The sequence below is a fragment of the Hemiscyllium ocellatum genome, chromosome 22 (genome assembly GCF_020745735.1).
Source record: "Hemiscyllium ocellatum isolate sHemOce1 chromosome 22, sHemOce1.pat.X.cur, whole genome shotgun sequence".
NCBI lineage: Eukaryota > Metazoa > Chordata > Chondrichthyes > Orectolobiformes > Hemiscylliidae > Hemiscyllium > Hemiscyllium ocellatum.
In genome coordinates, this window is record NC_083422.1 from 1,965,571 (window position 1) to 1,979,595 (window position 14,025).

The window sequence follows — 14,025 nt, forward strand, 5'->3', positions numbered from 1 at the left end:
ATTATTGAATCCTTCACCCTATGTTGACCTCTTTGCAGGTCTTGCTTGGCCAGTGGGCCAAGTGAAGGGAGAAATCTGGCAGAGGCAACTGATTGATTGTGTGGTCTTAATCTTAGTGACAGGGAAAGAAAACTAAATTTAAAAGGAAAATGAATCTGTATTTGAATAAAGAAAAATATTTTGAGGAAAGGACTGGAGAGCAAAACGTTGTGTCCAAAGCAGACCCAGCTCATCTCTAACAAACGTATCTCTGTCTGTCAGGAAGCATGAGTGTGGTCCACCCCCAACTGCTCAACATCACAACTGTGTTGCTGTAGCAGCTCCATTTCCTCAAACTGATTGTGCTACTGCCCTGGCTGCTCTGCTAGCAGCAGGACCCACTCTGACCATCAGCCAGATCCACCTGGAACCCTGATTGTCATCTCCATCCCCAGTACCCATTTCTTCCTTCCCAGGATTTCTGCACTGAGTACTGAGCATGTGCCTTTATTCATCTGCTCTCCTTACAAATTCCTCACATCTTCCCATCCAGCTGCTACAATCATTCCCTCCAAGTCACACCACCTTGGTACTTCAGATTTAAATCTGTAAGCAGTTCGCATTGTTCTGCTTGTTTCTAAATCCTAGCCCTTCACCTTTTTCCTTGGAAAGAGCTGCCCTTCCCAAATTTTCTGCTATCTCAAATTCAAAATCCTCCATAGCACAGATCTTCAACCTGGCTGTGAGTAACTGTCAACTGTGTAAATGGTGACAACACTTCAAAGGTTCATTAGCTGCTTCTGAGAAATCAAAGGCCATCAAATGTGCTGTATTCATTCAAACTCTCTTTTTTGTAATTACTCTGGAAGTACATTCTGCTCCCTTCAGCATCTCATGATATTTTTAAATGTTTTAATCCCTGCTTTCCAAATGTTGTGTTCCATCAATTCTGAGTTAATTCCCAAACTTGTGTTTCATATGTATTTGATAAATTTAATTTTAAACTACATGGGTATTTGTGACATGATATTTGATGCAGCCTTTGACATTCCTGTCTGTGCACAGGGACCGGCAGTAATACTTGCTACATGGAAGAAGCAAAAAACACCGAGACTGTGGAAGGAGACGAAGGGCTCATGTGCGTGAATATGGAGTGGGGTGCTTTTGGTGACAATGGATGCCTTGATGATATCAGGACAGAGTATGACAATGCTGTGGATGATCTGTCATTAAACCAAGGGAAACAAAAGTGAGTTGATGAAATGGCAATATACTAGCCTGAATCGTTTTAACTACAATGGCGTAGCAGCTGCTGAAGTTGTTTCAACTTTGCCTTAACATTTGTGATAAGCAGCACAAGCATCAGGAGGGCTTTGCCCGAAACGTCAATTCTCCTGTTCCTCGGATGCTGCTTGACCTGTGTTTTTCCAGCACCACACTCTCAACTCTAATCTCCAGCATCTGCAGTCCTCACTTTAACCTAGTAAACTTGCATTGCTTTCAGGCTTCCAAGAGTAGTGGTCAGGTGCTGTTGTTCCATACAGTAAGCTGTATCTGTACCTTCTGAGATTTGTGTCGTGCATACCAAGTGCAAAGTTTTCAAATTGTGATTTGCTTTTGTGGAATAAATTTGAATGTTTATTGGGATATACTGTAAACAGAAACAGATTGCCCCGATCTTTCAGTCAGTGTGATGTTGGGACACTTAGCCTGACCTCAAAGATTGTTGTTGCACATCGTTATTACATCCTTCCGGCCTGATCTTTTTCTCCCAGCTGTAGTGTTGATGCTTCCACACGGTTGTCGAGGAAGGCAGCTGATGCAGTCAGTACATTGTTTAATGGTCTCATTGAGTGGAGGGCATGAATGGAGCATTGAGTGGGAGAGTTGGGTGTAGTTGAGGGGATTTGGAAAGTCTGGTTTAATGGGAGAGTGGTAAATATGAGGCTGTGGGATTGGGGATTTAGATTGTAAGGCCAGTGGAGTTGTGTGTGTGGATTAGTTGGGGCGGTGAGTTGTTAAACCAGAGACCAAATAGTGTAACATCTATAAAGTAAATATCTGGGTATCGAACCCAAGTTGACAACACTGATATCAGTATAAAAGATATTTGCAGAGGGTTGTGAAGATAGTGTGAATTAGCCCATTAGACGTTTAAGCCATCTGAGATATCTCAATGTATGTGTCAACAATTTCGATGATTCCTGAATCACAATAGCAACAGGTGTATCGGGATTCACACTGTTGATATCAGAAGATCTAGATGAATGTCTCTGCAATAATTGGGACATTGGGGGGGCTGTAAAGGCAAATGTCACACGAACAATAAAAGTTTCTTGACTTTGTCATGGCAGATATGAGAAAATGATCAGTGGGATGTATCTGGGTGAGATTGTGCGAAATGTGGTCATTGATTTCACTAAGCGGGGATTCCTGTTCAGAGGACAGATCTCGGAGAGACTTAAAACGAGAAGCATCTTTGAAACCAAGTTTCTGTCCCAGATAGAAAGGTAAGCAGCTTTTCTTTATGTTACTCCACCAGTTTGACAATGCTGATCTTTGTGGTTGACATCCTATTTTGTTTCTATTTCTGACCAGTGACCGCCTGGCTCTGCTCCAAGTCCGTGCAATCCTTCAGCAGCTTGGCCTGGACAGCACTTGTGATGACAGTATCATCGTTAAAGAGGTGTGCGGAGCTGTTTCTAAGAGAGCAGCCCAGCTCTGTGGTGCAGGAATGGCAGCTGTTGTTGACAAAATAAGGGAGAACCGGGATTTGGATCACCTGGAGATTACTGTCGGTGTAGATGGAACTCTCTACAAGCTCCACCCACAGTAAGTGGTTTACCTGGGTAAAGTTTATTTTTATAATGATTAAGGGCAATGTGCTGGAGAATGGAATACTTTCTATTCAGGCCCAATCTCTCAATAGATATTCTAAAGTTGAGGAATGCAAGCAGATGGAAAATAAAACTGTTGCTTCATCAATCTGCTTCAGTAAATATCTAATATTGCACCACTAATCCTCTTACACTATGGGCTTATACCTACTAGGGTAGATTAGATTAGATTACTTAGTGTGGAAACAGGCCCTTCGGCCCAACAAGTCCACACCGACCCGCCGAAGCGAAACCCACCCATACCCCTACATTTGCCCCTTACCTAACACTACGGGCAATTTAGCATGGCCAATTCACCTGACCCACCATCTTTGGACTGTGGGAGGAAACCGGAGGACCCGGAGGAAACCCACGCAGACACGGGGAGAACGTGCAAACTCCACACAGTCAGTCACCTGAGTCGGGAATTGAACCCAGGTCTCTGGTGCTGTGAGGCAGCAGTGCTAACCACTGTGCCACCATGCCGCCCTGGACTAAATCTGGACTATGTATGTATGTATGGTATATATTAACTCTCTAGCTATGATATAAGTTAGGATATATACGTTTGTATGAATGGGATTATATGCAGGTAACCACTCGTGTTCATTCATTAGGGAAGTATGTTTCCAAGCACTGATGTCACCACATAGATTTAATGTTTGTCATCATATACAAATGCATCACATTGCCCTTAACCCCACATCCCGATCTTACCCCAAACTCTCATCCTCCTGAAATCTGCACAGGCTCAAATTAAAGCGTGTACAGCATGAATACGTTATTGACAGCAGACAGAGCCCTTGAGCATACATGCAGTCACAGGACTGGCCACCTGTGGTACTGTAACAAAGTCAGCTTTGGCCCTCATGGTTACAGTTGATGGAACATGGGTGCTTTTCCAGAATCTGCTTTGCTGGCCCTTGTCAAGCAACAGGAGGTGTGTTGACGATGTTGTCAGAGGTCTGTCCTCATGCAGTGTTTCAGGCTGGGCAGAGCTATGTTTCATATGGAGCAATCAGTTGTCCCCTTCCCAGCATACACTCAGTATCAGCGCTCACTGATCAATGGACACGTGGATTTATACACCAGTTAGGTAGCCTATTTCAAAACGCAGAAAATTCCAAAATTAAAAGATGTATTGGCCCTCGGTAGTCCAGATTTAGAAACTTCTGTGCAGAAATAATGAATGGAAGGCTGACATACCTGACTGTAAGACTGAGTGAGCCTATTAATGGCACTTTGGCTAAGAACAAAAGAACCATGAGATTGCCTATGGCACCTTCACTCATGACATGCAGTTCCAGTGAAGTAAGGGCAGAATTGTATCCCATGTCTGCAACTAATAAGTAACTACTATTAACTAATGAAAGTGGCATCAAATCACCTTGGTGTTTTATTTTTTTCATGTGACACATTTCAAGCTAGACCAGTATTCACAAATAAGGAGCATGAGTAGGCAATTGTTTTAATCAAGTCACCCCTTACACTTCTAATTTCCAGCACATATAAGCTCAGTCTGTCCAACCTTTCCTCATAAGATGACTTGTCTATTCCAGACATCTGTCTTTAAATAAGGTGATGCCTATTGTGCACAGTACTCCAGATCCACTCTCACCAGTGCCTTGTATAACTGAAGCATAACCTCCCTATTTTTGTATTCAGTTTTCATTGCAAAAAATGTTAACATTTTATTAGTTTTCTTAATTAATTGCTGGACCTGCATACTAACCTTTTTGTGATTGATGCTCAAAGCCACCCAGGTCCTTCTGCATCTAAAGGCTGTGTGATCTCTCACCATTTTGATAGAATGCTATTTTTTAAATTCTTCAGCCAAAATGGATAGATTCACACATTTCCACGTTATACTCCATTTTCCACATCTCAGCACTCGCTTGACCTATTTTGGTAATCTTTGTATCTACTTCATCACTTTCTGCCTATTTTTGTGTGATCGGCAAATTTGGCAACCCTATCTTCTGCTCCTTCATCTGAGGTGTTTTTATAAATTATAAACTGTTAAGGCCCCAACACCAGTTACTGTGGGGCACCACTCATTGCATCTTGCCAACCTGACAATGGCACATTAATACCTATTCACTGCTTCTTGTTAGCCAGCCAATCTTCTACTCATGTTGTACCCTGGATGCCATCAGTATTTAGTGCTTGTCTGTAATGCTGTGATGGTGAGCAGTCTTCCTGGACTGTTGCAGTTCAGGTGTGTAGGTACAACAGTGTAATGAGGGAGAGAGTTCCAAGATTTTGAGCCAGCCATAGTAGTGAAGGAGTGGTGATATTCTAAGTTAGGATAGTGTGAGAGTTGTAGTGGTGCTCCTATGTATCTGTGCCCTTTCCCTTTAAAAGAGAATTTGAAGAAGTCTTAGTGAGAGAGTGCAGTGCATCTAATAAATCGTACACACAACAGCTACTCTGTGTGTCAATGTTAAAGGGAGCAGTGTGTACGCTAGGAGTAATTCCATGCAGGTTTTAGAAACTGGTGCTTGCTACATTACCTAATCAGAAAATAAAACATCTACTCTCATTTGAAATGAGTGGACAGTGCTTAAAGAAGATGGATCTGAATGAACAAAGCACAAATAGAAAAACTATTTTAAGTAAGACAAATGTGACCTGCTTTTTGGTGCTTTGAAGTCCCAATCATGCACATTATAGTGCAGGAAATCCCAGATTTGTGCAGGTCTGTGATGTGCTACCTGAGTTCAGTAGGTCTGTCAAAACTGCAGGCCTAACTTAGTTCCCATTCCAAACCAACTGCCTGCACCTTTCCTCTAACCATATTCTTCTTGCAATCAGAGCGGGTTTTATTTGTCTTTTGGGCTGTAAGTACTATCAATTAACCCATTGTAGAGTCATGTTCCTAATTTTTTTAAGTGTGTTTTCTGGGGCAAGAACGAAGCAACATATGCATTCATACAATAACACATATTGTTTCTTTGTTCTTAACAGCTTTTCAAGGATTATGCATAAAACAGTAAAAGAACTGGCCCCAAAATGTGATGTGACGTTCCTGTTATCAGAAGATGGTAGTGGAAAGGGAGCTGCCCTTATTACAGCAGTGGCATGTAGACTTCGTGAATCTGGACAGTAAGAGCTGTTGTGGATAGCACCAACTCCTGGGACGGGTAGTATTTCATATTCCCTGCACTTTCCTTTCTAAAACAGCTATGGCTCCATTGTCATAGTTGAGGTTTTCAGTGTGTTCTGCTGAGCACTGCATATATAAACATGCAAAAAAATCTTCCATTTGAAATGCCAAAAAGACCACTAGCAACACACAGGTTAACTAGAAACTGCTGGATTTGCAAAAGTCCCAATTTCAAATTACTGTGCTCTGTCACCTCCCAGTTTTGTGCTTACTGTCATCAAATACACTAGCTTTTAAACTGTCTATTCATGATTTGCCTAAGGCTATTGAAGGGGATAAAACTGGATTCAAGTTCCATCTAGCTTGTTTTGTTGTAGAGGTACAACATTCTCCAAGTAAAAAGGATATTCTGGTTTACCTCTGTTACATAATTTTGTGAAGTATTGTGTTGTGTCTTAACAAAGGTATATATATTTGGTAACTTAAAATTCCCCTGAGAACTGAAAACAGTTGTTAAAACCTGAAATGCATTTTCAGGAAATGTAGTTGTTGGTTGTGTTGCACATTGCTGTCACCTCTTGTAGATGAGTTTGTTAAGATCTGTGTAAAATGCATGCCTTATTGACAAAGCAGAATCTTTAATTTTATACACTGTAGAGGCGCACGTCTTTTAAAGTGACTTTGTGAATACATTAAACTTGATCTAATGTGCTTCATAAAGAGTATTGTGAGTTCTTTGGGAGAATTTGATAGTGAACAAGGCTGTCTGCAAAATGTGGGTGGGGGGAAAAACCAATTATTGAGGCACAAGAATGGCTCAGGCCTGAGGACTAAACATGGAAATGGCCAGTGCTACAATGAAACTGATAGAAATATGTAGTTTATACAAGTGATTTAAAAAAAAAATTATACACTATTTGATAACCCAGGAAATAAGATTTTATTTACTATGTAAGTTATTTTCTTAATGTTAACAAAGTGTTCATGAAACGGCACCAGTGAAAACTTCACTGCTTCGTGAATGACATTCTTTCTGTCATAACGCCAGAATCCACTGACTGTACAATGTTCAGTAACGTTTGCGACTTAATCAAATATTGAACCAGTCCACTTCTACATGCAGTGAGATCTGAACAAAATCCAGACTCTGGTTGATAAATGGCAAGTAACATTCACACCAAAAAAGTACCAGCTAATGATCATCTCTGATGACACTATCGACACTTGACCTTTTGTGGGAATCACCATCACTCACTAACAACATCCTGAGTGTTACCATCATCCAAAAACTGAACTGGACTAGCAATGTAAGTTCAATGGCTTCAGCAAATAATTCACCTCCTGAATGCCCACTTGCCTGGCTGAGTGCAGCTCCAACAACAATCGAGGTTTGGCACTATCCAGGATGAGGGGTGCTGGAAAAGTACAGCAGTTCAGGCAGCACCTTAGGAGCAGGAAAAATCGATGTTTCGGGCAAAAGCGCTCCCTGATGAAGGGCTTTTGCCCAAAACATCGAGTTTTCCTGCTCCTCGAATGCTGCCTGAACTGCTGTGCTTTTCTAGCACCACTCTAAATCTAGAATCTGGTTTCCAGCATCTGCAGTCCTTTGTTTTTACCTACTATCCAGAATGAAGAATACCACTTAATTGGCACCACACCCTCAACCATTTCTTTTTTCTGCACCAGCAATGCTTAGCAGTGGAGGTTTTGCTGTCTATAAGATGCACTGCAGAAATTCACCAGGCTCCTTATACAGCATCTTCAACCTTCCCAAGATCACTGCCCTCAAGAAGGACAATAGATGCAATGGGAACACCACCAATTGCAAGTTCCCTATAAACTATTCACCATCCTGATTTGGAAAGAAGGACTGGATTGGCAAGATTACATCTTCTGTCCTTTTTTAAATCTACAAGCGATTCGATTGTGATGCAGGCAAGTTTGAGGAAGGCAAACCGTGCATGCCCCCTTATTCACAGAAATCAGTTGTTGTATTCTGTACTTTAAATGTGCAGCCATGCAGCTACATGATACGGTAAGTGTGAGGTTTGAGAGTGGGGCTGGGGATAGGGGGTGGTGGTAGGGAAGTAATGAGTTGAGCCAGATCACATCCTAAAGGTTCCAGATGGAAACATGAGCTTCAGGTCTAGCCCTGAAGGAAGGAGTATCAGGTCAGCATCTTGGGGAATGTGTAATTGGGGGTTGTATAGTAACTTGGAGAATACTAGGGTAATAATGACCCAGGGATTTGATTAGATATTTAAATGCCTGACTTCTCAGTAACTGCTTACTTAACTGCATCAGAACTCTCCAAATTCTGATTAAACTAGATACTTGCAAGAGATTCTGGTCAGAGCAATGTCCTCAGTTTTGGAAATTCTTCAGTGTCCCATGTGCAGCTCCAATCTGTGCTGCAGAAACAATTATCTGGCCATCAGTTCCTTTTCTGCCCTGGAGTTCCCTCCCTAACCTACACCGAGTCAATTGCAGCAGTTCAAGGAAGCAGCTCACTACCACCACCTTGAGGTCATTTAGAGTTGGGTTATAAATAATTGATAATAAATAATAATAAATAATTCCCCTGCCAGTCATGCCCACATCCTAGGAATGAATGAAGCAAAAATGTTGTCATTGAAACCTGTTCTTCAAATTGCTTCCTGTGGAAGCTCAGCATGTAATTGAAGCAAGTGAGTCCATAATGAAAGCATTCACTACAGGATACAGATCCAACAGGCTAATTGTAGTTAACTTCTGACTGTATAATCAAGTCAGAAGTTTCCAAAGAACTGCCTATCCCATTTGATTTAATTCTTTGATTTGATTTATTGTCACATGTACTTAAGTGGAGGGGAAAAGTTTAGTTTTCCGAGCAGCACAGGCAGATCGTAACAAAAAAGGACATATAGATCATAGAGTAAAAGTATGGAACGGCCGTAAGAAATGAGAATAAGGTCTGCTGTAAAGAGATAGCAAAGAATTGTCTGGTGTCAGTACTGTCTTGAGTACAATTACTGACCCTCAACCCAGTAACCAACAGGAGTAACACTCTGAGATTCTGTGAAAGCAACCCCATTACAATTTGCTGAAATTCTTGTCATTAAAGCTTTTATAACAATGAAATTGCATTGCCAGTTTGGTTCGCGCTCTCGAATGATGATTGGTCCATGGGAATACAGACATGCCAGTATAGTAATGAGAAATGGAATCTCAGGGAGAAGAAAGAAATGGGTGAGGAAGACTATGGGATGAAAGATTGAAGGTGAGAGAGGGAGACTGTAGAATTGCACTTTAGCAAATCGCTGTTATTTAATGATTGGATCAAAGTTCCTCCCAGTTTCCTGTAGTGGAAGGTGTGGTATTTTATGAAGTCAACAAAAGTGGGAAACCAAGAATGGATGTCTGACTTTGGAATGTGAAACTTTGATCTCCTGGTGGCAGTTTGAGATAAAGTCAATGGCATGTTTGCAATGTATCAAGCCTTGCACCAGCATGTGACAGGTTCCTACTTGAAATAATATGCATACCATGAAAGGTCATTTTTACACCAGTTTTGAAGCTGGCAATTTTAAAGCTAAGCTAGACCGATTTTTAATCAGTAAGGAAATCAAAAGGTTTTGGGAAAATGGCAGGAAAGTGGAGTTCAGAAATATCATTATTCATTGTCTTATTGAGTACTTTCCACCATTTAGTGTATCAAATGATCTAAATCAGCAGCACATGAAGATCTTATTATACCTGATCCACATTCGTTTAAAGGTGACATGCACCAAACAGCCTGCTACAGTTGTCTGTGGCCAGTAATTTTCTTTATTGAACGCTGCTGTAGCATATAGTACGGGTGCAGAACAGTCGCTATTTGCAAGGAGACTCCGAATCGGCAAAAATGAGTCAGTGATGACAAATGGATGTGCTTTTGATTGGTGACCTTTACAATGCATGGAAAAGTGGACCTGCTGAACCTGCGAATTCGGCACTAGACACTAACATGAATATGGATCAGTGGTGCTAGAAGAGCACAGCAGTTCAGGCAGCATCCGAGGAGCAGTAAAATCGACATTTCGGGCAAAAGCACTTCATCAGGAATATTTTGATGAGTGTACATGAAAACACATCATTATTTTTCACAGTAAATGAAATGCCTGTAACCATCAATGCGGGCCATCAAAATTTAAAAACACTTTTTGCTACCTTTGTGTGCCCAATGCAAATGGAGTTGAGCAGGAAAATTTTGATCATATTGTAGAATCTCTCATTTTGACCAGGAGGGTCTGTCTAGCCGCATGTATCACCAATGAACAGCATCCGATACCACGTGGTTACACATTTCCCATGCTCACCACTGACATTTCTATTTTAATTGCAATCATGTGAGAATCAAGAAACAATCTCCTAAAGGGAGATTGAAATTTTGTACGGTAAACATAATATCTGTTATGGCTATTTTCCCAAGGGCATTGGAGACCTTATGGAGGTCTATAAAACCATGATAGGCACATATAAGGTGAATGGCCAAGGTCTTTTTTCCGAAAGTGGGAGAGTCCATAACTAGAGGACATAGGTTTATGGTGAGATGGGAAAAATTTGAAAGGGACCTAAGGGGCAATTTTTTCACACACAGGGTGGTGTGTGTATGGAATGAGCTGCCAGAGGAAGTGCTGGAGGCTGGTACAATTAAAACATTTAAAAGGCATCAGGATGGGTGTATGAATAGGAAACGTTTAGAGGGATATGGGCCAAATGCTGGCAAATAGAGCTAGATTAGTATCTGGTCAGTATGGACAAGTTGGATCGAAGGGTCTGTTTCCATGCTGTACAGATCTATGACTGTGAATGTAAATAGATGGTATGTAATGTGGTGTCACATGGTCAGATGCCATGTTTGGTGGGTTGGTGTTGTAATGTTATTGCATTAGACTAATCCTCTGGGTCACAAATTCCAATCTCACCACGGCTGCTCGTGAAACTTAAATTCTACCAATGAATTTGGAATTGAAAGCTAATCTCATTGATGTTACCATGAAACCCTCATCAGTTGTTAAAACCCCATCTGGTTCAGGGATCTTCTGGCACAATGAGAGTGTCCTTATGAAAGTCGGTGTGATGATACGAAAGTTGGTGGAGTGGTCGACAGCGAAGAAGGATGTGGCAGGTTACAGCGGGATATAGATAAGTTGCAGAGCTGGGCAGAAAGGTGGCAAATGGAGTTCAATGTAGCTAAGTGTGAAGTCATTCACTTTGGTAGGAGTAACAAGAAGATGGATTACTGGGCTAATGGTAGGCTACTTGGTGGTGTGGATGAGCAGAGGGATCTTGGTGTCCATGTACACAGATCTCTGAAAGTTGCCACCCAGGTAAATAGTGCTGTGAAGAAGGCATATGGCAACTGGGCTTTATTGGTAGAAGAATTGAGTTCCGGAGTCCTGAGGTCAGTTGTATAAGACGCTGGTACGGCCTTATCTGGAGTATTGTGTACAGTTTTGATCGCCATACTATAGGAGGGATGTGTAGGCACTGGAACGGGTGCAGGGGAGGTTTACCAGGATGTTGCCTGGCATGGTAGGAAGATCGTATGAGGAAAGGCTGAGGCACTTGGGGCTGTTCTCATTGGAGAAAAGAAGGTTTAGGGGAGATTTGATAGAGGTGTACAAGATGATTAGGGGCTTAGATAGGGTTGACAGGGAGAACCTTTTTCCGCGTATGGAGTCAGCTGTTGCTAGGGGACACAGCTTTAAATTAAGGGGGGGGGTTGGTATAGGACAGATGTTAGGGGTAGATTCTTTACTCAGCGGGTTGTGAGTTCATGGAATGCCCTGCCAGTATCAGTGGTGGACTCTCCCTCTTTATGGTCATTCAAGCGGGCATTGGATAAGCATATGGAGGTTATTGGGCTAGTGTAGGTTAGGTAGACTTCGGTCGGAGCAACATCGAGGGCCGAAGGGCCTGTACTGCGCTGTATTTTTTTTCTATGTTCTATGTTTCTATGTTCTCACCTCTGAGCCAGAAGACGTGAGTTCAATCCACATTTGCACCAGAGATATGGTAATAATATCTCTGAGTAGGATGGTTAGAAACTTAACACCATCTGATTCACTAATATCCTGCAGGGAATGAAATCTGTCCTTACCCGATCAGGTTTATATGTGACCCCTCCAGACTCGTAGCAATGTGATTGACTCTTAAAATTGGCCTTTGAAATGATCTAGCATTGATCAATGATTTAGTGGTGGGCAACAAATGCTGGTCTTGTCACTGATGCCCTCATCCCAAGTCTCAACAGTGCTCAACTAGAGTTTGAATCAAAAGGTGTAGCACTGGAAAAGCACAGCAGGTCAGGCAATATCCAAGGAGCAGGAGTGTTGAGATTTTGGGCATAAGGTATATGGAGGGGGAAGTGGACTGAGTGATAAATAGGGTGGGAGTGAGGCTGGGGGAAGGTAGCTGGGGAGGTAACAGGTGGATGCAGGTGGGGATAATTATGATAGATCAGTGGGAAGAGTAGAGTGGATAGGTGGGAAGGAAGATGGACAGGTCAAGAGGCCGGTGCTGAGTTGAAGGGTTGGATCTCGGTTGAGGTGGGGGGAGGGGAGATTTGGAAACTTGTGAAGTCGATGTTGATGCTGTGTGGTTGAAGGGTCTTGAGGTGGAAGATGAGGTATACTTCCTCCAGTTGTTGGGTGAGTTTGATTTATCAGTGGAGGCAGCCCAGGATTTGCATGTCGTTGCAGGTGAAGTGGTCAGCCACAGGACAGTGGGGTTGTTTGTTGTGTACGTCCCAGAGATGTTCCCTGAAATGCTTTGTGAGTTGGCAACCTGTCTCTCTGATATAGAGCAGACCACGTTGAAATCAACAGACACAATAGATGAGGTGGGTGGATGTGCAGAAAAATCTCTGCCAGATGTGGAAAAATCCTTTTGGGGCCCTGGAGAGAGGGGAGTGGGGAGGAACACAGGTTTTACACCTCTGACAGCAGCAAAGGAAGTAGAGGGTGGGTTGCTGGGAGTGTGGACCAAATGAGGGAGTCACAGAGGGATTGTCTCTACAGAATGTAGGTAGAGTTGGAGAGGAAAATATATTGGTGGTAGTGGTGGTAGGTGGCAGAAATGGCAGAGGAGAATGCGCTGTATCCAGAGGTGAGTGGGGTGGAAGGGGAGGACCATATTTATAAATTCTCGTACCTGGGTAGATGGTTTTAAAAAAAAACCTTGGCACTATGAGCAGGGAAGTTCTTGCCTGGTTAATATTTTTCCCTCTAGTTCTTTATCTAAACCTTTTCCTACGTTGCATGAACAGTATTGGTTTCATATATACTGATTGTCTCTAATATATACTGATGCGAACATCACAATGAATGAAATTCATTGTCAAGAACTGAGTTATCTTGTATCCTAGAACCACACACAGAAAGAGACCATTCAGCCCACTTGGTAGAGCTGTCCAGCTAATCCCATTTCACTGCTCTGACTCCATAAGCCAAATTGAAAGTTGTGATTTAATATAGGAAATATTTCCATTGTTATAGAATCATAAAATCATACAGTATAAAAAGGCAAAGAACAAAGAAAATTACAGCACAGGAACAGGCCCTTCAGCCCTCCAAGCCTGTGCTGATCCAGATCCTCTATCTAAACCTGTAGCCTATTTTCTAAGGATCTGTATCCCTCTGCTCCCTGACCATTCATGTATCTGTCTAGATGTATCTTAAATGATGCTATTATACCCGCCTCTACCACCTCGCCTAGCAAAGCTATCCAGGCACTCACTGCCCTCTGCACAAAGAAGTTTCCATATCTCTCCTAAACTCTCCCCTCTCACCTTGAACTCATATCCCCTAGTAATCGAGTCCCCACTCTGGGGGGAAAAAGCTTCTTGCTATCCACCCTGTCTACACCTCTCACGATTTTGTGGACCTCAATCTGGACCCCCCCTCAACCTTCATTTTTCTAATGAAAATAATTCTAATCTACTCAACCTGTCTTTGTAGCTGGCACCCTCCATACCAGGCAACATTCTGGTGAATCTCTGCTCTCAAGCATCCACATCCTTTTGGTAATGTGGCGACCAGA

General features: G+C 42.3%; 1 protein-coding gene across 1 annotated transcript in view; it reads left to right on the forward strand.

Annotated features, from left to right (window-relative positions):
* Positions 1–6,681, forward strand: part of hk1 (hexokinase 1) — a 113,210-nt gene extending 106,529 nt beyond the window's left edge. The window contains exons 15-18 of the mRNA XM_060841824.1: positions 1,045–1,228; positions 2,334–2,489; positions 2,578–2,811; positions 5,823–6,681. Coding sequence (XP_060697807.1) covers positions 1,045–1,228; positions 2,334–2,489; positions 2,578–2,811; positions 5,823–5,964 — 716 coding nt within the window. The 3' untranslated portion in view covers positions 5,965–6,681. The remainder of the gene's footprint in view (positions 1–1,044; positions 1,229–2,333; positions 2,490–2,577; positions 2,812–5,822) is intronic.
* Positions 6,682–14,025: the final 7,344 nt, after the last annotated feature.